Genomic DNA, 24,001 nt, shown 5'->3' on the forward strand with positions numbered 1-24,001 from the left:
TAGACCTACCTTGCCCTCTCTGTCCTCAGTTTTCCGGCAAGCAGCAGGTGAAGTACAGATGAGCAATCCCAAAGCAGGCAGCTTCAGGACCTGCAGCCTCAGTTCAGCAATGGCCGCACAGACGCCGGGTTATATTTGCTTGTGTTTGCATCATAACCACATTTTCCTAGCTCTGGCCAATCACAGACAACCTAGCCCTGGGCTTGACTTATTCAAACCAGAGGAGAAAGCTGTATCTGCTCCTATTCAAAACAGTGAAAACAAGAAGAGCAGACTTCAGAGATCCACACCCTGGTCTATTGATTTTTTTTAAAGAGTGCACTGCCCATCAATAATTCAGCGAGAGGGAGGATATGAAATCTGCCATATTGTAGATATTAGTGCATTATGCTGATGGCAGAAGACTGGCTGGAGCTGCCCCACCGCCTGCCTCAGCTTTCAGGGTGTCGGGGCTCTGAGAAGGTTCTGGTGCTTTTCAGGGTTCTTCGGTGTCAGGAAGCTTGGAGTCTTGGAGTCTTTACTCATCATCCTACCAGGAAACCATGTTGGGGTATGAATCTCGGGGCTCCTGGTTTGGCAGCATCAAGAGTAAACACAAGAACATCAAGTCTCCAGTTCCCCTAGGGCTTCAGTTTATGCCCAGCAGTCAATAGGACACCAAGCATATGCTTAACAAGCACTTGAGACTATGGAGTTGGCCCCAAATTGGGCCAGAGAAGAGCTAATGTAGTCCAACCTCTGTAACCTTGATCAGAAACCCAGTGCATGTCCCGCTGGGTGCTACACTTCATATGGGAAGGACAGGAAGTACCCAGAGTGACAGGAGTGATGACGGAGGCGGTGGCAAGGAAGGCACACAGCTCCCACTCTTGCAAAGGTTTTAAAACCAGCCTTTATTAACTAATTGTAAGTAATACAAATATTCCAAAAATATAAACAGACTTTTAATGGCATCCTACATTTCAAGTTTTTGAATACAACAAATGTATCAAATCATGAAGCAAGGTGGTCAAGGATCCCATAGCCCAGTCACAGTGGGAAGCAGACCCCTCCCCTCCAAATGGCATCTTGAAAGGGGAAATAGGCAAATCTGGGGTAATTACAGGCAAAGAACATCACCAGCCTGAGAGAGGCTGTCTCAGGAGCTGACCCTGCACTAAAGAAAGGAGTGGGCAGGACAGCTGGCCAGACTTGTCACCTCTTGTCCCTGGATGTGTCTTTACTAATGTTGTTTTCTAAAAAGAAAAGGGGAGCTGGGAGTGTAGCTCGGTTGGCAGTGCTTGTCTAGCATGCATGCAGTCCTGGTTGTCACCAGCACCACATGAGCCAGCACTTGGGAGGTGGAGGCAGAGATCACAAGTTCAAGATCATCCTTGGCTAAACAGTGAGTTCAAACACCTGCCTGGACTCATGAAACCCTGTCTGAAACAAAAAGACAAAACTAAGGTATAAAAAAAAAAAAAAAAAAAAGGAACTGAAAAGTAGCCATGGTTAAGTAGCCCAAAGGGGAAAACAGGCTAACCGTTCTCATACACTTAGCCAGGCTGACACGCTGGATGCAGAACAGCCATGATCGGGCTGCACTGCCTCTGGAACAGGGCAGGGCATGGAATCACTGAGGATCCATTTCCTGGGGAACGGCTGCCTTGAAAGCCCCATGCTTTTAGTGTGAAGCTTTCTGAGCCACTGTTAACAGAGGGGATTACACATTTACACAGAAATCTTTGGGAGGCAGGAGGGAGTGAAACAGGTCCCTGGTTAAATGAAGGCAAATTCACTCAACCTCTTTAATTAGGGACCTATGGGCCTACAGTGTCCCCTCTACAATGTGCAGAGTGGAAACCCTTACCTGGCCCTTTATCAAACTGGTCCTGTGTCCAAAGCTCCCCCTATAAGAGGGACACGAACATCAGGCTTTTGATTTAGAAGCCCAATCAGAGAGACACACTGTGTCCCTGAAGAGGCACCTTAAAGAGCTGAACCTGACAGCTGGGCAGATTCCTGGTGTGGCTTGAGTGGGTGTGGACACCAGGCCAGGTGGTCTAATTCAAGACTCCTGAAGAGTAGTCTGCAATGGGAAGGCTAGTGGCAAGCCGGGCAAGAGATGAGCTAGCTGTCACCCAGCCTTGCCCTGCTCTGTGTCTGCCTTAGTTCTCTGAGTGGCACCCACTAAACGATCACTTGCCTCTAAGACATGAACTAGCAAGCAGGACAGGCCCTCTTTAGGTTTGGAAAGAGGGGATGGTATCTCTGTAGCAGACTACAGGTGGCAGAGAGGCCCAGAAAGCTGGGGCTTCCTGTAGAAGCAGCAGGGCTCTTTCATGAAGCCACTCTGGGATTTGGTCGTGGATCAGAACCAGTCCTTGCATATGCCCAACAGCAAGGACTGAGCACAGGCTCCTCCTCCAGGAGGTAAAACATGGAGATGCAGACAAAGGTAGAAAGGGGCCTTGGTATTCAACTCTGAGGCTCTTATTGCTTAGTCAGGACTAGCCCTCAGAGCAGGCCTTGCAAGGGTGGCAGTGAGACCAGGACCTGGATCTGAAGCCACAACCAAGCTCATGTGTTATGGCTAGCACCTGGAGAGCTCTCCCGTCACCTTGGCAGGACCCCACAGGCACCAGCAGATGATGCCATGGAAAATGGCATGAACTTGGGGAGTCTGTCCTGCTCGCTGTCATCATGCAAAAGACAAGGCTCCACAGCCTTAGACTAAGGAGGAAGACTGCACAACGCTAGAAGGATGCCAGATAATCAGTCATCCGACAGAACACCCAGCTCTACCACCAGGCTTTGTTGAAACCTGTTAATTCCCAAGGCAGGAATTAGTGCATGGAAACTAAACAATATTGCATGGCTCCTGAGTGGGTGGTGATCACACCTGAAACAATTCACAGATGCTGGCACCTGCCTCCAGGGAAAGCAGATACATAGGGCTAGGAACTCCAACCCCGCTCTGAGAGAGAAGGGAGAATCTGACCCAACCCTGGGGGCAGGACTCAATTAAGGCAGTGACACTGAGGTGGTGCCTCAGGGGCCTCTTGTGCTCCAAGTGACAGCAGCACTTCCCTTTTGTCTCCACCTGGGGAAACGTCCTTTCTGCCACTCTGTTTGTTAAAGCCTTTGAGACTGAGAACTTAGGCTAGGACCTCACTCAGTCCCGTGTTACCACGGGAGGCAGGAGGCATTTACCCATTTGGCAAAGCAATGACAGCAAGACCTGCAACCCCTCAGTCCTGGAAAAGCAGTTCTTCCAAGGCCCTGGAGGGGAAGAGAAACAGCCAGAAAGGGATAAAGGCTAGATCAGACAAGACAACCAGGACAGGACACCAGGGAAGGAAGACACAATAGAAAGAGCCCTGCCTGGGTGACAGGAGGGATGGAGCAGCCTAGCAACCCTTTTTGACCCAGCACTTTCAGATCTACAGGCAGGGAGATGCACATTCTGCTTTGGACATTTGTTTCCCTGTACCCTAGCACCTCCCATATGCGTCTCAGGCCCCCGGACTGCAGCTCAGCTGGACACAAACCAGGCCCACCGCTCCATGTTTACAAAGAGAATTTTAAAGAGTAAAAAGAACAGAAATCAGTTCTGTGTCCTCTTCCAGGGTAGGGAGAAGAGCTCCTTCCCCATGGGAGTTAAAGATTATGGCTAGGGAGTGAGAAGGCTGGCTTGGTACTGGAGCCTGGGGAGACACAGCAGAGCCCGTGGTGGCAGGTACTCTGCTGGAGCCAGATGTGGGGGTGGGGTGGGGGCTCACACAGGACCTGGTGATTTTGAGCACTGGTTCTGCAAACACGCTCTCATCTTCCCTGGGATGTCTGCAGTTGCTGGCTAGTATTTTATGTTTTCAGAAGGGTGTGTGTCTGGGGCATCAAGGCAGCCTCTGGCTTCTCCTTTCTCCTTGGCACAGGCCTTGTGAAGTTGAGGAAAGGCCATGGTTTGGCAAGAGAGCCTGCAGCAGTTGTCATCACTGTAAAGCTCACAGGTCAGTAGGAAAGGAGACAAAGGACTTGATCTTTCAGCTTCTCCCCCTACTTGACACTGGACATCCTGGGCCATAGTTCACTGTATGGGCACACGAACACACACACACACACACACACACACACACACACACACACACACGAACACTCACACACACACACACACGAACACACACACACACACACACACACACACTCTCTCTCTCTCTCTCTCTCTCTCTGCCTCTCCTCTCTCCTCTTCTCCTCTCTCTCCTCTCCCTCTCTCCTAGAACTACACACAGGGTGCAGACAGCTATGGATAGGTCCAATTTGCCTGCTCTGCATCTAACCTGCCCTAAAGATCTTGTCATCATTTTCCGACTACTTCCAGACCCTCTGGGCAAGTGCTCCAGCTCCTGCTTGGCTAGGTCAGTCAGGCTGATCAGAAAGGCACAGTGTAGCAAAGTCCCCTACTGGGATGGCCGTTTCTTGGAAGCAAGAAGGCTAAGGGGCCCGCAGCTGCCCAAGGCTGGTATACACATCATCTGCTCCACTCAGCTCCTCAAAGATTGGAATGAGGTTCAGCAACTCTGTATCTGCCATGTCATCAAACCAGGACTGCACAGGCACCTGGGGTAGGGAAAAGGTGAGGTTAATCTGCTTGTCCTTTTCTTGATGCAGCCACTGGAGGCTACTGGGTCATACTGGGGTAGTGAACTCTGGTGAAGCCCCTTGTCCTGGCCTGAGGCCCAAGGGCCTGTCTGGTCCACTCACTGCATTCTCCGGGTGGAAGATGTAAGACGCAGGAGAGTTGTCCAGGATGAGGGTCTTCCTCAGGTCCCTGCCCAGTCGGCTGAGGTCCTTGACGTAGCAGCCCTGGTGGAACACACAAGACTCCCGGAACAGGCGGGCCCGGAACACCCCACACTGGTCCAGGAGGTCTGTCACAGGGTCGGCATACTAGAAAAACAAAAGAAGCCTTAGCTTGGACTCGGTGCTGGATCCCCTCCCTGTGGGTGGTACCTCATCTGCTCTTCCCTCCCACCCTGCTGTCCGGTACCTTGGCCAGACTGGCAGTGAAGAGAACACATTCAAAGAGCTCCCCCATCCGTCTCAGGAACTCATCAACGTAAGGCCTCTTGAGCACATACACCTGGGGAGGCAGAAAGGATGGCTGGAGGTACCCATGAGGCCAGCCGTCCCACTGACACAGAAAAGCCATCAGGCCCAGGAGCCAGGCCAAGGCCCTAGGAACCTCTGCCCCACCATGCATGGCTCCAACCAGGCTTTTGCTGGCTCAACAGGCTCAATCCTAAACTGCCAGGAAGGAATGCATGCCACGTCCCAGGAGCCATCTTCATTCCAGGGGTGAACCATTAGCTGCCTCCAGAAACAAGTAATCAAGAATAGGCCTCACACATGGAAACAGCCTATCCTGGATTACTTGAATCCAGCCACAGCCTTCACAACCGCTTCTGTACTGGCTCCCTGCAGGACCCCGATACTTCCTCAAACACACGTCCTCACAGGGCTTCTGTGAACACCACATAGAGAAGGGCACACGGTGGAGGACCATGCCTGCGTCACTCTGACAGGTTCTTCAGCTGCTCATCCCCCAGTTTACAATCTACTGTGTCCCACCTTCAGCCCACACAAGTGCTCCTCAGGTCTATTTCCTTAGAGCTCTTGTCAATACATCACCCCAGAACAGTGTGTGCCTACCACAATTTCCTCCCAGCCCGAATTAGCCACCAATTCATCAGGAGACCCCTCCCAGTTTAGCAGCAGGAACCCTTCATACAACCGCAAATTGCTCTAATCACCCTGCTACTCCTTAACTTCACAAAGAAGCCCCTTCCTCAATGGTTACTCATCAAACATGACCTCTCAGATCCACACTGGGCAGGCAGCCCTCCCCCACTTAAATTCCACGCCTCTATTAACCACAAGTCCCCTGCATGTAATTTGCCTATTTGAAGGCATGACCCATGAATTCTGTACATTCCTATTTCCTCAACTAGACTGCAAGGGATGATGGGTCTAGCAGAGTACCACAGCTTCGTGGCTCTGGTACAGATAGCCTGAAAAGGGAGATAACGACAAACCCGTGAAAGCCTCAACCTGTACTTTCCCTATGAGTAACTATGTGATCAGTCTGTGAAAACAGGCATTATGTCTGCTATGACATATGTACCAACGGTCCCTGACCCTCAGGCCAACCAGCTGGCCCTCTAAACAAGTTTTTTGAGCATGTGGTCTCTCGGCACCAATGTTACACGATCCTTAGCCCCAGACAGAGCTGGGTATGCATGGCTAGAACTTGGGCAGATGTGTACCTGAGCACTTACAGAACCCAGTGTGAAAATGCAGAGGATAGGAAGTCAGGAAGGAAGGGACTATATATAAGACAGGCCAGGGCAGAGGGGAGGAGCCCTCCAGGTGAGCAACAGCTCTTAGTTTCCTGCCTCTACAAGCAGACACCACTACCAAGGAACAAAACAAAACAAAAAAACTGGGAGGTGGTGGCAGGTAACTCTCTGTGAGTTCAAGGACAGGCTGGTCTACAGGGTGAGTTCCAACACAGTTAAGGCTACACAGAAGAACCCTGTCTCAAAAGACACCACCCCGCCCCCAAAAAAAAACCAAGAGTGACAGCTATAGGGGCTGGAGAGATGGCTCAGAGGTTAAGAGCACAGGCTGCTCTTCCAGAGGTCCTGAGTTCAATTCCCAGCAACCACATGGTGGCTCACAATCATCCGTTATGAGATCTGGTGCCCTCTTCTGGTGTGCAGACATACATGGAAGCAGAATGTTGTATACATAATAAATAAAATCTTTAAAAAAAAAAAAAATTTAAACAGGTTGGGCATAGCGATGCACGCCTTTAATTACAGTGCTTCTGAGGTAGTTGGAGGTTGATCTCAGTGTGTTTGAGTCCAGCCTGGTCTATACAGCAAGTTCCATGACAGCCAGGACTAAATATTAAGAGACTGTTCAAAAAAAAAAAAAAAAAAAAAAAAAGGCGACAGTCCTTACTGTCTGACTACAAAGAAGAGTGGAGTGTAGGCTAGAGTCCAGGGTAGGATGAGAGTCAAGAGTGTCAAACCACTAATCAAATGGGAGACGCTCAACAGAAGGAAAGGTAATAAATAGGTCACTAAGGTATGGCCTGGCAGACAGCTCACCTGGTGAGTGGTCCCCTCAATCTCTACAGGCACTATGAAGTCAGCATTGTTGATTGGCTGGAAATCAGAAGGTAATGGCGTCAGCAGGCAGCAGACAGGAAGCTCCCACCACCCATGGATACAGCCCACTCAGCAGGTCTCAGCCAACACAGGATGAAGTAGCCCCTCCAGTTCTGGTTTTCCCTGCTCCTCAGTGCCCCCTCATCTTTCCAACCTGCCCAGCTCTACCGGAGATAAGTTTCAGTGCTTTAAATTTGAGAGAGGGTCTTGCTACACAACGCAGGCTAGCCTCTAATTCATGTTCCCATGAGTGAAGGACTTACAGGCAGTGTGTGCCTAACTTTCTCAAGACAGGCTCTCACTGAGCAGCACAGGTTATCCTGGATCTTGTGATTTTCCTGCCTCAGTTTCTCAAGCACTGGGATGGTAGAAGTGCCTCTGCACCCAATTTAAGGCTTTCTTGCATTAAGAAACATACTGGTAAGAAAAGCAGAAGTGTTTTTCCATGCTAAGTGGAGACAGACACTGCATGTAGGTAGTGATTTGTGATGGGTGTGTGTGTGCGTGAATGAAGGTTCTTAACACTCTTCAGTGTGGCCTCTGGATATCAGTGACTGGCTCCTTCCCTCCGTCACTTCTGTCTTCACCTGTAGACCACCTCACAGCACCTGTTGTGTAGCTCACAGACAGGTCCTAGGGAAGGAGGGGCCATGTGCTGACTGACCTTAAAGGAACTATGCACAAGGGTTTCATCCAGGTCGATGACCACACAGATCCTCCCTTGATCTTGCTCTGTCACCTCTGGGAGCAGGCAGGTCCCAGGGATCTGAAAGCAGAGGAAGGCGGCTGAGATGTGCCCACCAAGAAGCAAGCTCAACCATTCCCCTCAGCAGAATGCTAGGAAGACCAAGGCTGTCTGGAGACAGTCACAACCTAGGAAGGCCCTGCTTAAAGGCAGAGAACAGAGTCTTTTAACCTTATGGGAATATTTGGTGTCGGGGCTGGTGTGGAATAAACAGCAGAGACAAGAAGAGGGCAGGCGGCTTCCCCTACAGCTTTATAGGGACCCTCAGCAAATACTCAGCACAAATGGCTTCCCAGGGTAGGGAGGTGGTCACCCTGCCTGCCAGGCTAGAGGGCCCAGAGCTGAGTCAGCCAGATCAACATACCTGATAAAACTGGTACTGGAGACATTGCAACAGATCTGACTGTGGGAGAGAAAGGAGGGGATGAATGTCAATAATCAAGCCACTGCTTCTGCCTCTCCAAGACCCAGCCACCTAGCAGCTCCCCTCAGGACAAAAGTGGGCTGTTCTTGGGAGCTGGGCAGGAAAAGGGGAAGGCCTTCTCTCCACAAAGTGTGCACAGGACCTCAGAGACTCTGAGAATGTATGTTTCCTCTCACCTCCTTGGGGCACACGTCATGTGGGAGCATACCAGCATAAAACACGACTGTGGTGCCCGAGAATATGAAGGAGAGTGAATACAGACAGATTACAAAGACAGCACTAAAAATATTATAACCTATACCTTAAGTATTCCTAATGTCAATCTCAAAATGTAAAATTCTAAACTTATTGTCGTTTGAGCATACTTTCACTGTACAGGCTAGCATTTCCCCATGGTAATACACGATTTTTGTTTGTTTGTTTTGAGACATAATATCTGATTTTTACATTCTGATTTAACTGTGCAGATAAGTATCTCTAACTTTATGTATTTTTTTTTTTTTTTTTTTTTAGGTATGAATGCTCTGTCTGCCTGTATGCCTGCAGGCCAGCAGAGGGCACCAGATCTCATTACGGATGGTTATGAGCCGCATGTGGTTGCTGGGAATTGAACTCAGGACCTCTTGAAGAGCAGTCAGTGCTCTTAGCCTTTGAGCTCGCTCTCCAGTCCCCAGGTATTTCTTAATGCTACTATGAAAAATTAAGGAGGAGGGCCTAGGCCTGGCCCAGGATGATGTTGTGGAATTTGGGGCGCCCCCATGGGGGCTCTACCCTATGGGAGGGGGGAAGGGGATGGGGGGGGGGGGGGAGGGGAAGGGGATGACATGTGAAATTATAATTTGTAAAAATTAAATAAAAAATAAAATAAAATAAAAAAAGAAAAATTAACCACTTAGTAATACTGTCAGGTTGTATTTACTCAACCATTGCCCCACTGGACAAAAGGGTTCTGCTGATGCTCATATGTATGGCCTGGTTTTGTGGAAACAGCTAGAGATGGTCGTGTCAGAGTCACCACACCACTGGTGTTTAGAGAAGAATCCTATATTGTTTGTTGGAGCTGGAACACTAGCCTTCAAGTCATGGGAAATTAAAAAATAACCACACTGCAGAGCAGTTGGCTTTCTGTGAGTCCAAGGCCAGCCTGGTCTACAGAGTGAGTTCCAGGACAGCCAGGGCTGTTTCACAGAGAAACCCTGTCTCAAAAAACAAAAACAGGGCTGGAGAGATGGCTCAGAGGTTAAGAGCACTGGCTGCTCTTCCAGAGGTCCTGAGTTCAATTCCCAGCAACCACATGGTGGCTCACAGCCATCTGTAATGAGATCTGTTGCCCTTTTCTGGTGTGCAGATATACATGGAAGCAGATGTTGTATAAATAAATAAATAAATAAATAAATAAATAAATAAAATCTTTGAAAAAAATATGAGCCATGTTTTCAAGTGTTCACAGTGGCACAGCTGCAAACTGCTGCCAGCGTTTGTTTGTTGCTGTTTTGTTTTGAGAAAGGCTCTCACTATGTAGCTCAGGCTGGCTTTGAACTCAAGATACACCTGCCTCTGCTTCCTGAGTGCTGGATGCTACTGGGGTTACTAGGGGTGGGGGGGCATGTTTAATGCCTTGGTTTCTACAAAGAAACTCACTTGGAAGGTAGTTTTGAGTACTAGACAATAATAAAACAGGCTTCAGAGCCACTATCCAGTGACTGACATGAGGTACACTTATTACATCCCTGGGCCTCAGTTTCCCTGTCTGCAAGGCATCTTCCAAGGTCCTGGCATCTGTGCTATCTCGACAGCCCACTCCACAGACGACAAGTATCAGAAAGGAGAGACAGGCTACTAAGGGAAGAAAGGAAGGGCCTGTGGGCCAGGGACCTTCATGGCCCCAGACCAGGCCAGAATGCCCATCCCATCCCACTACCTTAGCAATGGTGTTTGTCTCCTCCTTGTATGTGAGCTCAGTGGAAGAGCTTGACTGGCCAACATGCTGGGTATGGAAACAGCAGAAAAGGGTCTTGAAGATGTTCCGGCCACGTGGCTTCTTAGGAGAGGACTTGGAGACTAGGCCTAGAGAAGGAAGAGCAAAGGCATTAGCCACAGGGACATCAGTCTGTCAGTGGCTACCAATGCCCGTACCCCCTCAAGTCTGGGCTCTGCTGGAGCACTCTGGGGTTTGGGGTTAGGAAACCTGAGGGGCACAGGGCCTCTCTTCATACTACGGTGGGTGCATGGGCTGGGCACCCGTGCATCAGTGGCAGTGCACCACCACCCATCTAAAGGAACCCACGAGGCCCTAAGTTCTCCTGACCCGGTCTCCAGGAAGACACCAGTTCTAGGAAAGATGACAACCTAGTCACCTTGGAGGCAGTGGCAACAGAACTGAGTCCATGTTGCCTAAAGTCTCAGAAGTTCCTCCAACATGGGTTGGCTGAGTTGTCAGTGGGTAAAGGTGCCACCAAGCTGGACAACCTGAGCTCTACTACATGGTGGGAGGAAAGAAAAGCTACTGCAAACTGCCTAATGTCGCTTGCTGTGCACACAGTGACTTAATAAAGCAAAGGAAATGAAAAAGAATCCCCACAAGCCTCAGCTCCAAGAAGGCGGCACGCTAGTTGTATGTATCCGAGTTTCCTTCTCATTATCTAGCCTTTTTCCCCAATCCTTTACTGTCCACCCACCCACTTCTCCCCTCCCACTCCCACCCGAAAGAGCTGGCTGGAAAACAGATGGATTAAGACCCTGGGCCACACACACATCCTGTAGCCTTCAGTCTTAGGCTAAGGACTCTGCTTTCCAGACCATGGCTGTTCTGTTTTACCTCGGCCATCTGGGCTTTGGAAATACAAAGCCACTTTAAAAAGAAGCTGCCAGCCAGGTGGTGGTGGGGCATGCCTTTAATCCCAGCACTAGGGAGGCAGAGGCAGGCCGATCTCTGTGAGTTCGAGACTAGCCTGGTCTACAAGAGCTAGTTCAAGAACAGCCTCCAAAGCCACAGAGAAAACCTGTCTGGGGGAGAGGGGGAGAGAAGCTGCCAATGCAGCCCCAGAAAGGCTGAACTGATACAAAGCAAAGGGCCCCCACAAGGCCCCGAAGCAATGGGCTTCAGATTTTCCATTGTAAGTTCCCTGACTCCAGAAACTACCTGCTCTGGTAACTGTTCCACAAGGCATGGCTGAGAAGGCATTGTGGCCAGGAGGTGGCGCTATATAACCAGTTATGGAATGGTCTCCAGCCACAGGTCCCTCTTGGGGGAGTCTGAGTGTCCCAGAACCTAGGTGAGACAAACTGAAAAGCAGAGGGCCAACTGTGCAGGCAAATAAGTTCCAGCAATGCCTTTGTGAGGGAAAGCAAAACAAACACAACAAGCCCCTGAGTTTCTCTAGTTCTCAGGGGAAGGGAAACATGGCGGTGGAGGCCACACAGGGGCATTTCTTGCTCCCTCAGCTCCTCCAGAGGTTCCTTAGGGAGTAGGGTCTCAGGCAGCCCAGACACACTCTGACTGGGCTGCCTGAGACCCGGGGAAGAAGAGAGAAACCACACCATTCCCTGGATCCAGGGTCGCTATACAACGGTCACTAAAGTGGGGAGTCAGAAGCAGAGAGCAGAGGACCCCTCCCCTGAAGAGCTAGGGCCTCCCCAGTGGGGGATGCAGAGCTCTCTCCCCCACCCTCTTGGGCTAGGCCACTGGGCACCTCTCCAGAAACAACTAAGCCTTTCTAGGAAATTGCCTGGAAATCTGGACATCACTTTTAAAAAAGTGTGAAGTTAAAAGACAAATTTTTATGTGACTTCCTCCCCCCGTATGTGGATTCCAGGCTGTCAGGCTTGTTGGACAGCACACATTTTACTCCCGGGGCCATCTTGCTGGCCTCTTTGGCATTACTTGCAACCTCTTGGCTACATGTGAAGAACCAAGATTTCTTTGGACATTTTGTCGTGAAGTGCTTCTGCCAAAACCTTCTCAACGACCAAATTCAAAGCTAGGCCCAGTTCAGTGGGATTTGCTGTCTATTCCTTGGAAAGGAGCACTTCCAGACACTTCCTAGTCATCTCTGCAGAAACCATCGGGAAGGGACTGCTTCCCCACCTTCCCCTGCCTCTCAGGGACCCAGGACAGATGCACACACACAGCTCCAAGGCTGAAGCTAACCCTTTCCTTGGTTTATGGTTTCTTCACACACATTCACAACTGGAGGCTTCACCCAGGCAGAGTCTGTCTTAAAAGGCCACACAACCCAGGCTTTCCTGAAGAGAGGCCACATCAGGAATGTGTTCAACATCTTAGTATAGTGACAGGTGCTGTGGATACTGTGGTAAAAGATTCAGCTGGCTGGGGCCACAGAGAGGCCCAATAGACACCAGCTTCCCAGGCCTAAGCAGGGATCTTGAACTCTGAATTTCAAGAGATCACAAGCACAATGACCTTGAGGGTAGGCTCTCAGAGCAAACACCCCACACCCACAACTTTGAGGCTGGCCAATCCCCCTTTCTCTCACAGGCCCTATCTCACAGCATCCTTACTTTTACAAACACTACTCTTGAGGGTCATCAGGGCTGAACTCAGCTTCCCCCAAGATGGCTACTTCCCCTCAGGGCCAACAACTGCCTCCCCTGTTATGTCCAACAGCCTTTGGCCCCTGTCTGGCAGGCACCTGCCACTCCTTCAGCCGCCATTCTCCAGAGAACTGGAGACAGAAAAGCCTCCATATGAGGAAAGGAAGGTGGCATCGAGGAGCTGAGTATCTGGAACAAGCTACCTAAGTCTTTCTGGGCCACAGACATGTTTACAGAGTACAGGAGCCATGCCAGACCTGAATTCTCACTAGGAAATCATTTGTAGGTCTTGTCCTGCCCACCACCCCAATTTGCAGGAGGGAATCTAAAGCATTTAATCAACCTGCAGAGGTACGTGTGCGTGTGCGTGTGTTCAGAATTCAAACCTCAGTCAAGGCTCTTGGGCATTTTCCAACAGTCTCTTGACAGGGACACTGGTGCATTGGCCATGCAGCACTACTAAGCTTGGGCACACACGTGGGTCTCTTCTCTGGAACTTCTGCTCTTCTCTGCTCCAGGATAAAATGGTGAAGGATCAGCTTGGAGCCTCACCCCCTACTTCCTTCAGTATTCTTGGGCAGGTCAGTGAGATACAGAAGGAAACACAAGGCTGAGACTAATACCATTCCCTTACAACCACAAACTTGTGTCAGAGAGCCTTTCCATGGCTCCTTACAGTTCACACTGCACTGGTCCCTGATAGCCAGGCTCAGGGCGTTCTCAAGTGCGTCATGAGGAGGACACCAATGTACCTCCCCAGGAGAGGGACACAGGCAGGCACAAGAGTGCTCAGGGCTGAAGGAATTTTACTGTGCACAGTATCCCTGACAGGGAAGGCAGGATCCCCATGGAAAGCTGCTTAGCCTACTCCCTCTCTCCCACCCCCCCACCATCCGCCACTCCTCCCACACCCTCCCTATGGATCCTGCCTGCTCTACTCACCCTAAACCTTTGGATGTCTAAAAAAAGCAGCAAAGGCACAATGGGGAACCCAACCCTAAGTAGAAGAAAGCAGGGGACAAAAGACTAGAAGCTAGCACCTGCCACCACCCCTCCAACTCAAGGCTGCTAGGTTTCCTACTGAAGCAGACTACGAAGAGAAGCAGCTAGGGAGGTGTCCCTCCACTTTGAACTTTCTGGCTGGGATCCAGGCTCCGCCAGCTACTGATTCAACCATGTAGCCTTGTTTCTTCATCCATAAACGGGGATAGTAGCAAGACCTCACTCAGGATAAACAAAATAAATGAGTATGGCTCTGGACAGGCTCCCAAACTAAAAGCTACACTTATCAGCAACAGCCTGGGCTTGTTTGTAGGCTTCAACATGAATCACTAATCGGAGATGACATGGGTCTCATTCCAGAAACCCAGCAACGGGATAAGGGCCCTCCCACCCCACCATATGGTTGAAGCTCAAGGTCAGATGAGGGGTGAGTGCCTGGGAGAAACCCCCACCCACCTACTCCCCCTATCCACCAAAACTTTCATTCCCACTCCCAGCTCCCCAAAATGGTACCCTCAATGTGACAAATATCATTCCAGCTCCCCCAAATGGTACCCTCAATGTGACCAGCATCACTTGCCATCAACATTGCCCTCTCTCTCCGCACCCACACCTCCACTGCCTCAGTAAACACCCTGTGAAAACCTCTGCCTGTAAGAAGCATGTGTTTGCACACGGGTGCACACGTACAGACGAACCCTGGCCTTACCATGATAACATTATTTTTAACCTCGGAAGGTCAGGTATCACGGTTGCCAGCAGCACAGTTCTGTATCCCAGAAAGGGAGCGCCTCACCTCACAGGAAATGCAAGCAGCCCCAGACTGGGCAGAAGGCAACTCCCTGAGCTATGGGATTTTTAACCAGACCATTAACAAGCAAGGGTGCTTTCTTGGTTCAAGTTCACCACCTCAACACCCCCCAAGTATCCCCCGGCTCTCATCCCCCCACAGCCCAGGGTAGGGCTGGCTCTCACTATAAAATGGCCTCTCTGAGTGGCCTCCCTCCCCTTGGCTATTGGAGGAAAGAGAGTATTTGGAGCATTTCCGGCCCTTCTTGGCCTGCTGCCTGGGCCCTGCAGCCAAGGCACATCTGATTGGGGCTCCCTGTGGAGAGGAGTCCTCCCAAGTTGTCAGCAAGAGGCATCTGTGTCTTGGCTGAGGACAGGCTCCCAAGCTCCAGGTGTATGGAAGGGCTCTTTGGACCAGCAGGCAAGTGGGCAAGGAGACAAAAGAGGGTAAGAGATGCTGAGACAGGCCCACGGGCAGAGAAGACTGCAAACACCAGGAAGGTACATTTCTTCATCTACACGGCCCAACCAGAGATGTGTTCTGCTAATAAGGCAGGCAGGGCAAAAAGCAGATGTGTGAATCTCACTCATGGACAATTTGTGCCACAGGGTCTGGCTCACACTGGCAAGGCCTACACCGGGCTCTGGTAGTCCTTCATCCAAAAGCTTCTCTGTCTCTCACCCCTGGGCAGAAGGTCTCCTCTCTTCCTTCTTTTGTGTGGATGTATTTGAGGCAACCCACGAAGCCTGATACCTTCAAACTCCCGCCTCAGCCTAGGGAGGGGCAGGTGTACATTCCCATGCCCTACTGCAGCCCAGACCTCTCAGGGCCTCTCATCTCAACTTTAGGGAACCTTCCCTCAAGAAGATCTTGGTTATGGGAACAAGGATTCCCAGGCAACTTGATTTCAGAAGGGGCCTCTTGGCAAGAAATATAGGCAGTTTCAATATTAAATAGTTTAAACGTGTATTGGAGTGGGGAAGGTCCCCCAAAATAGCAGCTTCTGGACCAGCAAGGACAAACCTGAAATGCCATTCAAAAAAATGTTAAGGACTGGATCCTACCTTGTAGCACACAGTGCCAGCTAGAGCAGGGGTGACATTGCCTGGTACTGGATGGCAGCCACATTAGCTCCCCCTCCTCCTGAGGAAGCAGAGCAGGCTCATGGGAGGTGGGCTAACAGAAACCAGACAAGTAGGACACAAACACCACCTTGGGGGCAGTTCAGGACTCACCTTGGCTCTCTGCCCCAACTTCTGGAATGCTTGCATTTTGTGGAGAACCAACAAGAGTTGGGCCTCTTCTCTGGGCTCCCTTCTCTGCTTTAGGTTGACAGTCACAGCAGAAGAGTAAGCAGAACCAGGGCAAGGAGTCATAGGATGAATCAGTGAGCAGAAGTGTCTACTCAAGGTGCCACTGGCTGAGAGCAGGGGTGAAGCTCAGCATGTTGGGTCTTCACAAGCAAAAGTTAAATTATTCTGCTTTGGCACAAGTACTACATGTGGTCAGGAGCCTCAGTTTTCCCCATCTGTAAGATGGGAAGAGGACTGCTAACTCAGAAAGTGAGGATATTAAGGGAGGGCTATAGTGTGTCCTGGCCTAATGGAAGCTGCCTGTCAGCCGCCAGGCATCAACAGAGCACTTTCATGTGTACCTCAGCCTCACAATCTTCACATCATGATACCACCGAGACTCATTCCAGAGGCCACGCAGCAGATCCAGCAGGACAGGGACAGGCCTGGGAAATGGCCTTTTCTGGCACTCCACAAAACCTGTTCCTTCCTCAGGTTCTGGCCTCCACAGTTGTGTTCCGCCTCCTTCCATGACCCCTGCTCCTCCCAACTCACCCCTTCTTCCCCTACTAGACCACACACTCTTCCTGAGCAGTTAGTTCTCCAAGGCTCTGGATTCCTCTGCAGGCCAATGGGGAAAGCCTCCCTTACCAGGCACTCTGAGAAGTGACTTCAGAGCCCTGTGGACTGGCAGCATAACCGAGAGCGCACGGCCTGGGCAAGGGTGGCTTCCACAGCCTGGGTCAAGCAGGACCTTCCAGCCCTCAGCAGGTTCCTCCTGCTTCTGGCAAGTGGGAATAATTTCTCTCTCATAAGGTTGCCGAGACAAACCTCTAGTCACAGCACCATGAGTGTTCTGTAATGGCTGTGGCTATTACTGAGTAAGCAGGGACAATTGCTCTGTCCAGTCACTCAGAAAACTAAGTTCCCAAGGAAGAACCACAGGCTTCCTAACAGTGAATCTGGACCCAGAGGGGAATCTGCTGGGGCTGAGCAGGCAGCTGGCGTCTCTGCTCAGCTTCCTGGCTCTTCTCCCAGGGCACCTGTCAGGATCAGGCCAGCATTTGGAAGACACATGCCTGGCCCACCTGCAGTGCTCTGAGGCAGTGGGTCTCAGGTGTGTGGGGATAGGGGCTATATTTTTAGTGTCATGGGAGATTATATGTGTGTCCCTGGCTGAGAGCCAGGGAATTCTAACCCCTTCCAGGGTTAGAAAGCAATTCAGCCAAAACTTCACACCAGATCTGATAGGCTCAGCCCTTAAGCCTGGAAGAACTGGACTTGAGTCTGGTTTGCCTCTAAGGCCCAAAACAAAACAAAACCTCAGTCAAGACAGCTGAACTTACAGTGTCCCCCACCTCTCTGGGTCACCGTGGAGGAGGGGCCTCTTTCCTCTGCTGTGAAAACAAGCAGATGATGAGCTGCTTTCCATAGATCCCTATCACAACTGAGTTGAGCCATGTTTGCTCCCAGGGAGCAGTGTAAGTGGATAAGAACAAATTCAATAGGATGGAGAGTGTTAAGATTCTAAAAGGCGGGAAAAGGTGGCCCTCCTATCACCAAGGATGAAGAGAGAGAGGGGGAGGGAGGGAGAGAAGAGAGGAGAGGGAAAAGAGAAAGGGGGGAATCCTTAAGAGCCACTGGAAGGAAAGCTAGACAGTACACGAAGAACATGCACTCTTGCCCAGAGAGAGGCCATGCTTTCAGGAAAGGGGCTGATGAAGGCTCACTCAGACCTGAAGGGCTGGACACATACAGAAACCTGTTCTACTCGGTCTCCCTTTGATCTACGCCCAGCTGGGGACTGGCTTTCAGTGCTGAATGTGTGGGAGAACCAACCAACAGTCATTTCCAGACACCCCAGAGCTGGCCCCCTTGAGAAATGGTGAAAAGCGGTCTAATGCTCTCACTCAATGTGTTCTATGCTAAGACCAAAGCCATAAAGGCAAAGATTAAGAACACCTACTTCTTGCTGGGCAGTGGTAGCTATCTATGGCTTTAATCCCAGCACTTGGGAGTCAGAGGCAGGCAGATGTCTGTGAGTTCAAGGCCAGCCTAGTCTACAGCGTAAATTCCAGGACAGTCAGGGCTATAAAGAGAAACCCTATATCCCCTCCCCAAAGATTATCTACTTCTCTACAAAAATCTACCTTTCTCATTCTTATTAAGATTACCTAAAAGATGGTTCAGTGGTTAAGAGCACTGGCTACTTTTCCAGAGGACCTGGATTAAATTCCCAGCACCCACATGGCGGCTCACAACTGTCTATAACTCAAGTTCCAGGGGATCTGACACCCTCACACCAATGCACATAAAACACACACACACACACACACACACACACACACACACACACACACACACACAGAGAAAGAGAGAGTACTAAAAGATATCCAATCTCACTGAGGTCATTAACTCCCAAAGCAAATGAAGACAGTGGCAGCTACTGTGAGTTCTAAGAAGCCAAACTGCTTCCGAGGTTTAGACACTCTTTCAGGAAACACAGGATTCTAGCCCCCCACCCCTGCCCCCACACAAAGGCACTAGCCAACCGGCTGAGGCCCCAATCCAAGCCACACAGGCAAAGAAGCAGTCTATAGGAAGACTGTGGAATGTTCAGAGGCTGACCCACGAGGCTCAAGCCCCTCCTCATCAATGTCCCCTACAACCCAGGGCATCTGTCCTTAGCAGCAAAACCCACATGACTGGGTGCTGTTTACACAATGTGTCCCTGGGGGAATGGAGAGAGAGGGAGGACAGACAGCAGTCAAACTGCATTTAGGAAAGATTAACATTTACCAATAATCTACAAAGTCTGCATTAGATAGACAGCATTACTCCCATTTCACCAGCAAATTGTTAGAGTCTAAGTAATAGGTAGTCTCATTGCCAATAAGAAGAGCAGGGATTTGAATCCAAGTCTGAAGCAACCAACTTTGCTGCTGGAACAGAAACAGCGAATGCTAGCTAACTTCCCTATACAACCCTTGGTCCCACCTCTTCACCAATCCAAGAATCAAACATCCCAAGATGGAAATAAAAGATAATACCCCAAACGTTTTTCAAAGCTAGCAGGAAGAAAGTGAAGGAGGGGGTGCTCTGTCCAGACTACAGACACGAGTGTGTACACTTACACCCCACTTGACATGCTGTCTCTCTTTCCCACACCCAAAAACATCGCTATTAATTCTCCACAGAAGGTTGGGAGCATCAAATCGTGTTAGAAATTTGTCTGTCTGGTATCCCTGAATGTCCCCCACCCCCACGCCAAGACAGGGTTTTTCCTTGTAACAATCTTGGCTGTCCTGGAACTCAACAGAGATCCACCTCCTTCTGCCTCCTGGGTGCTGGGATTAAAGGTGTGCACCACCACTGACCAGCTAGTATTCCCCTTAATGAAATTCACTAGAGGGCTGCTGGGAAGGCCGCACAGAGAGCCACCTAGTTTAACTTTCCCACCTTCTCTAGCTGGGAGGACGCAGGCTACTCACTGTCTTTCTATCCCCAGGGGCTTTTCACCAGGACTCTGAAGTCTTGCTTAGTTCAAACCTCTCCAGGTCAGCTACCAAGCCTCAGGCTCCACACATTTACAAACTGTTGTAAAATAGAAGCAATACCCTGGGGCTCTTACAGTGGAAGCAAAGATAGCTTAGCCATTTTCACTCAACGTGATTCCAGGTTTTGGGGGACAGGGATCCAAAAACTGAGGGTGCCTCAACTACAGGAAAGGAGTAGGAAAGACTAGGGCTGTCATCTCCCTCCCCTGCAGGCTGGCTGAGGAAGGCCCTACCCAACAGAGATGCCAACAAAACTCCTTTCAAAGCTTTTCCCGAGAAAGGGAAGGTGCTTGTTTGGCTTAAGAGAAGAGGACAAAATTTCTCCCTTCTGTGGACAGCAACAAGAAAAAGTTGTCACTATGGGCCTGGGCTGGAGAGGCGGCTCAGAGGTTTAGAGTGACAACTGCTCTTTCAGTGGACCTGGGTTCACTGCCTGCACCCATTTGGTGCCTCACAACCATCTAAATCCAGCTCCAGGGGGTCAGATGCCTTCTTCTGACCTCTATGGGTACCAGGCACCCACATGGTATATTGACATACCTGAAGGCCAAACACTCACAAACATAAAACCAATCTAATGAAAACCTGCCGTCATTCCTCCTTCTAGGGGCAGCAGTCCTGGAGAAGAATCCTCAGTGTAACTAGCTTCCAGATCCCGCCCAGTTCCAGATGTGAGGACAGCAATCCAAAGCTTAGGTCATTTTTCCAAGAATGGGCACAGGGTCTCTTCCCTAACAAGTCATTTCCGACTCCCCCCAAAGTCCTGATAGGTTACTGAGCTGAGGAGGCCCCACCCACTATGTCATATTGGCCTATCACAGGGCAGAGCCTTGCTTCCATAGCTCTCCCCCCCCCCCACCTAAGCCCAAAGCTGGGCACAACCTCCTAGTATGGGGTGACATCCTCGCTGGAGGCTGCAGTAAGTGCCCATTCTTGCCAAACGGGTACTTTTATTTTTGATGTTATACACAACCAGCCCCTTGCTGTACCGGGGAGGGGGCCATTTCTCCCATCTGTTCGAAAGATAATCCAATTTTGCTGCTTTTACCATCAACGACTTCAGCACCTTTGTTTTACTTCCCCTACTGTAATTACTTCTGATTCACCAACACACCAGGCAGTCTTAAAGCTCAGAGAACAGAAGCTAAAAAAAAAGAGAAAGAAAAAAAATCTGCGATGGTAAACAAGTTCACTAAGAGGCCACTCAAGCAAGAAGCAACCTGTTTCTCTTTCTAGAAGTCAACTCATTAACAGACTGTTCCACAGTCCTTCACTCTTCCAAAGGCAGATGAGGGATGGGTATGGGAGGCAGTGATGGCAGGTAGGGACAAGAGTTCTTAACGGAGAGAGAAGGACATTTGCTCCCTCCCACTGCTATGTGCTGTAAGTTTGTAAATGATGTGCAACTCGGCTGGCTGGCTTGGCTGTTGGGTGCCCAAGCAGCCCACAAGAAAGCTTGCCTTCTGGAATGCAATCAAATTGCATTGTGGGGTGGGAAGGTGGGGGTACCAACCAAGAGGCTGCTGCCTGAGAATTCAGATTCCTCCAGGGAGAAGTCTGAAGGACAAACCACATACAAAAAAAGAAAACTAAAACTAACTCCAAGAAAACCAACCAACACCAGCAACCTGACACTGTCAGGAAGCCAGCTGCTCTGCTCTCTGCTGCCTGTCACTCATCCTGCTGGATGAGAAACTTCAGCTCTGATTTGCTCCGGGGCTGCCATGGCACAACCAGATTCCTTCTACCCTGCTGTGGCCCTACCACCCCTCAGGACACCGCGAGGAGACCCTGCATGGGACCGCTGAGTGGGAAGCTGATCTTGGCTTACCACTATGCCCCCTCCCATCCCCTTTTAGGTCCTTGTCTATCCTGATTTCTTCACCTCCGCCTGAAGCCTGGGTCCTTATCCTGGGATGAGGCTGTGAAGGGAGTTGGAAGGCAGCCTGCCTTTGCACTCCCCAGCACAGCAGAGAGGCGGTAAAGTTGCTGCTTGGATCACACAGCTGGGTCAGCGACGCAATCAAGAACGAACAGGGACCCTGGCAAGGAGGCGGGGCCTTCCCGGGACTAAGATCTGAGCGAGCAGGATTTCATCTCTCCGGCTGCTTTAGAGCGCCAAGAAACACGAACTGCTCTCCTTCCCCCCATCCAACTAAGGAATTCCAGAGAGGCTGGAATACCGCCGCAGCAGATTTGCCCCTAGGTTAGGCAAATTAGGGACTTCTTGGAAAGTGAACCCCAGGAAAAAGTGATCTGCTGATTAGTATTAATCGACAAAGGGATGAGGACCGGGACCCACGGATGGCAACCTTCCAGGATCCTAGGCCTCAGTCTACTCATGTGGCAGGGCCTTCAACGCCCCCTTTAGAGCAGAGAGACAGGGCAGCAACGCTTGAGATCTCGTCCCAAGAGCGTGCTCTCCACTCAGCCTCACAGTCAAGTGGGCGCAGTCCTGTGGGAGTCCTCTAGGAAAAAAATAAAATAAAATAAAGCAACAACGCTAGTCCTTACACTCGGCTGAATTTCTACCAGTTATTTTGGACACACTCCTCAAGGCCAGACGAACATAGGGGAAGAGTTTCAGAGGACCCCACTGTGATCAACCCCAGCGATTCCATCTTCCCAGTCCCAACCTCCTCCCCGCCTCCGCGGGAGGCCCGAGGCCTTCGCTCCAGTCCCAAGCGCACCCCAGAGAGGGCCTGAGACACCCCCTTCCCGTCTTCTCCAATCCGACCCTCGCCCCCCAAGAAGGCGGGGGTCTCGAGCCCCTGCCTGTACAGACAACTCGCACTTTTTTCTTCTTCTTCTTTTCCGCTGCGCGATTCAGCAACACTCCAGGTCCGATGCCATCCGGCGAATTATGTAACCAGGGACACCGCTCGCTCCCGGGCTAAACAAACGCGGCTGTGTGTGTGTGTGTGTGTGTGTCTGTGTGTGTGCGCGCAGCGGCGGCCCCGGGGGAGCGCACCGGGCAGGGAGGGGCTCTGGCCGGGCCTCGGGCAGGGCTGGTGGGCTCTGCCAGAGTCCCGCGCTTCGCGGTGACCGCGGACCGACCCCTCCCCCACCGCCGCCCCCGCCCGCCTCGGGCCGGTGAACTTCGTCCGAGTCCCCGCGCGCCGCCACGGCCCAGCGCCCCCGCTGGCTTCCCGGGCTCCCCCGCTGGCTTCCCGGGCTCGCGGGGCCTGCGTGAGAACTCCGGTCCCGGCGGGGCTCCAGCTTGGGACACCCCTCGTCCCCTCCCCGCGGCCCCTCGGACAGGCGCGCAGCGCGGCGGTGGTGGCGGCGGGGTGGGGGAGAAAAGTGACCACTCCATCCCCGCGGCTCCGGTGGGGGCGGCGCGCGCGGGTGGCCTGGCGCGACGCGCGCCCCCGGGGGGAGGGGTGGCCCGACGGGTGACAGCTGCGCGGATGACACCCTCCCGCTGGGCGCTGGCAGCCCGGGCCTCGCTCGAGCGCTCCCCCCCCATCCGAGACACACACATGCACGCACACACACACGCGCACACACACACGCACGGGGGTCGGAGCGCCACGGGTGCGCCAGGACTGACGGACCCCGGGGTCCCGCCGGATTCTCCTCCCCGCCTCCCGCCCGGGGGGCGACGCAAAGTTTTTGGGAAGTTGCGCCCCTACCTTGCTTGGTGAGCACCAGGGCGTCTTCCCTCCGCGCCTGGGTGATGATGGAGCCGTGTTCCATCTAACAATCCCGCGGGCCCGGGCTGGCTGGGCGGGAGGACGCGCGGGCGAGCGGGCGAGCGCGCAGGCGGGCTGGGCTGGGCTGGGGGGCCTGGGCGGGGGCCCGTCGGGCTCCGGCTCCCGAGACTACGACTCCCACAGCCGTTCACATCCCCCCACCTCGCGTTTCCTCCCCGGGCCGGGAAGGGAGGCGGCCTACTCAGAGGGCGGACGGCCCAGGCGGCGGCTTCCCCGGTGCCCCCAGCCCCGATCCCCCGGTGGCAGCTCCGGGCTCCTCAGTTTGGGTCCAACATGGAGAATCCGGAGCGAAAACAAGAGGAGGAAATGGGACACGGGGCGGTTTCCAGGCTCCCCCCTCCCCTCCGTACTCCAGATAAACAACCCGCGGCTGCAGCGCCCACCCCCGCGCTCCTCCCCGCTCTCGAACCGGCCTCTCCGCCGCCTGCCGGCGCGTCCCGCTCCGGGCCAGCGTCCTAGGCCCCGGGACCCTCCACCAGCGAGCGGCAGGGGCCCGGGAGCTAGCAGAGGTTTGCTATTTTGTTACGGAAAAAGCGAATCCCCGAGGGGGGTGGGGTGGCGGGCGGGCAGGCTGGCGGGGGAGACTTGAAACCGCTCCGGCATTCCTATTGGTCCCCTCGCAGAAAGGGGGCGTGGCCTCTCCTTACTATGCGGTGCAAGGACCCAACAACATTCCAGTCGCCTGGGCCACGCCCCTGGGCCACTCCCCG

General features: G+C 52.0%; 1 protein-coding gene and 1 non-coding gene across 4 annotated transcripts; both read right to left on the minus strand.

Moving 5' to 3' along the window:
* Window positions 1-869: 869 nt before the first annotated feature.
* Window positions 870-23,595, minus strand: Ctdsp2 (CTD small phosphatase 2). 3 transcript variants are annotated; one of them, XM_027392269.2, is made up of 8 exons: window positions 23,211-23,591; window positions 10,302-10,447; window positions 8,321-8,359; window positions 7,876-7,977; window positions 7,152-7,208; window positions 5,027-5,119; window positions 4,741-4,926; window positions 870-4,596 (listed from the first exon to the last, which is right to left on the minus strand). In XM_027392269.2, exons 1-8 carry the CDS (start codon window positions 23,272-23,274, stop codon window positions 4,471-4,473), a joined length of 813 nt encoding a protein of 270 aa, XP_027248070.1. In that variant the 5' UTR covers window positions 23,275-23,591; the 3' UTR covers window positions 870-4,470. The 3 variants fall into 3 exon arrangements, with proteins under 3 accessions (XP_027248070.1, XP_027248072.1, XP_027248071.1); XM_027392271.2 differs by lacking the exon at window positions 7,876-7,977 and having other exon boundaries at window positions 23,211-23,595; XM_027392270.2 differs by lacking the exon at window positions 7,152-7,208 and having other exon boundaries at window positions 23,211-23,595.
* On the minus strand, window positions 5,347-5,425 carry Mir26a-2 (microRNA mir-26a-2). The gene has a single exon (NR_105187.1). It is a non-coding gene; the product is annotated as a microRNA mir-26a-2 (primary transcript).
* Window positions 23,596-24,001: the final 406 nt, after the last annotated feature.

This window comes from Cricetulus griseus (genome assembly GCF_003668045.3).
Source record: "Cricetulus griseus strain 17A/GY chromosome 1 unlocalized genomic scaffold, alternate assembly CriGri-PICRH-1.0 chr1_0, whole genome shotgun sequence".
NCBI classification, from domain to species: Eukaryota; Metazoa; Chordata; class Mammalia; order Rodentia; family Cricetidae; genus Cricetulus; species Cricetulus griseus.

Coding starts and splice junctions, on each gene's coding strand:
- Ctdsp2 (XM_027392269.2), bottom strand. CDS start 23,274: ATGGAACACGGCTCCATCATCACCCAGGCGCGGAGGGAAGACGCCCTG. Junction 7,978..8,320: donor TCCAGTACCAGTTTTATCAG/GTATGTTGATCT, acceptor CTCTGCTTTCAG/ATCCCTGGGACCTGCCTGCT. Junction 5,120..7,151: donor TTGAGGGGACCACTCACCAG/GTGAGCTGTCTG, acceptor CTGCCTCCCCAG/GTGTATGTGCTCAAGAGGCC.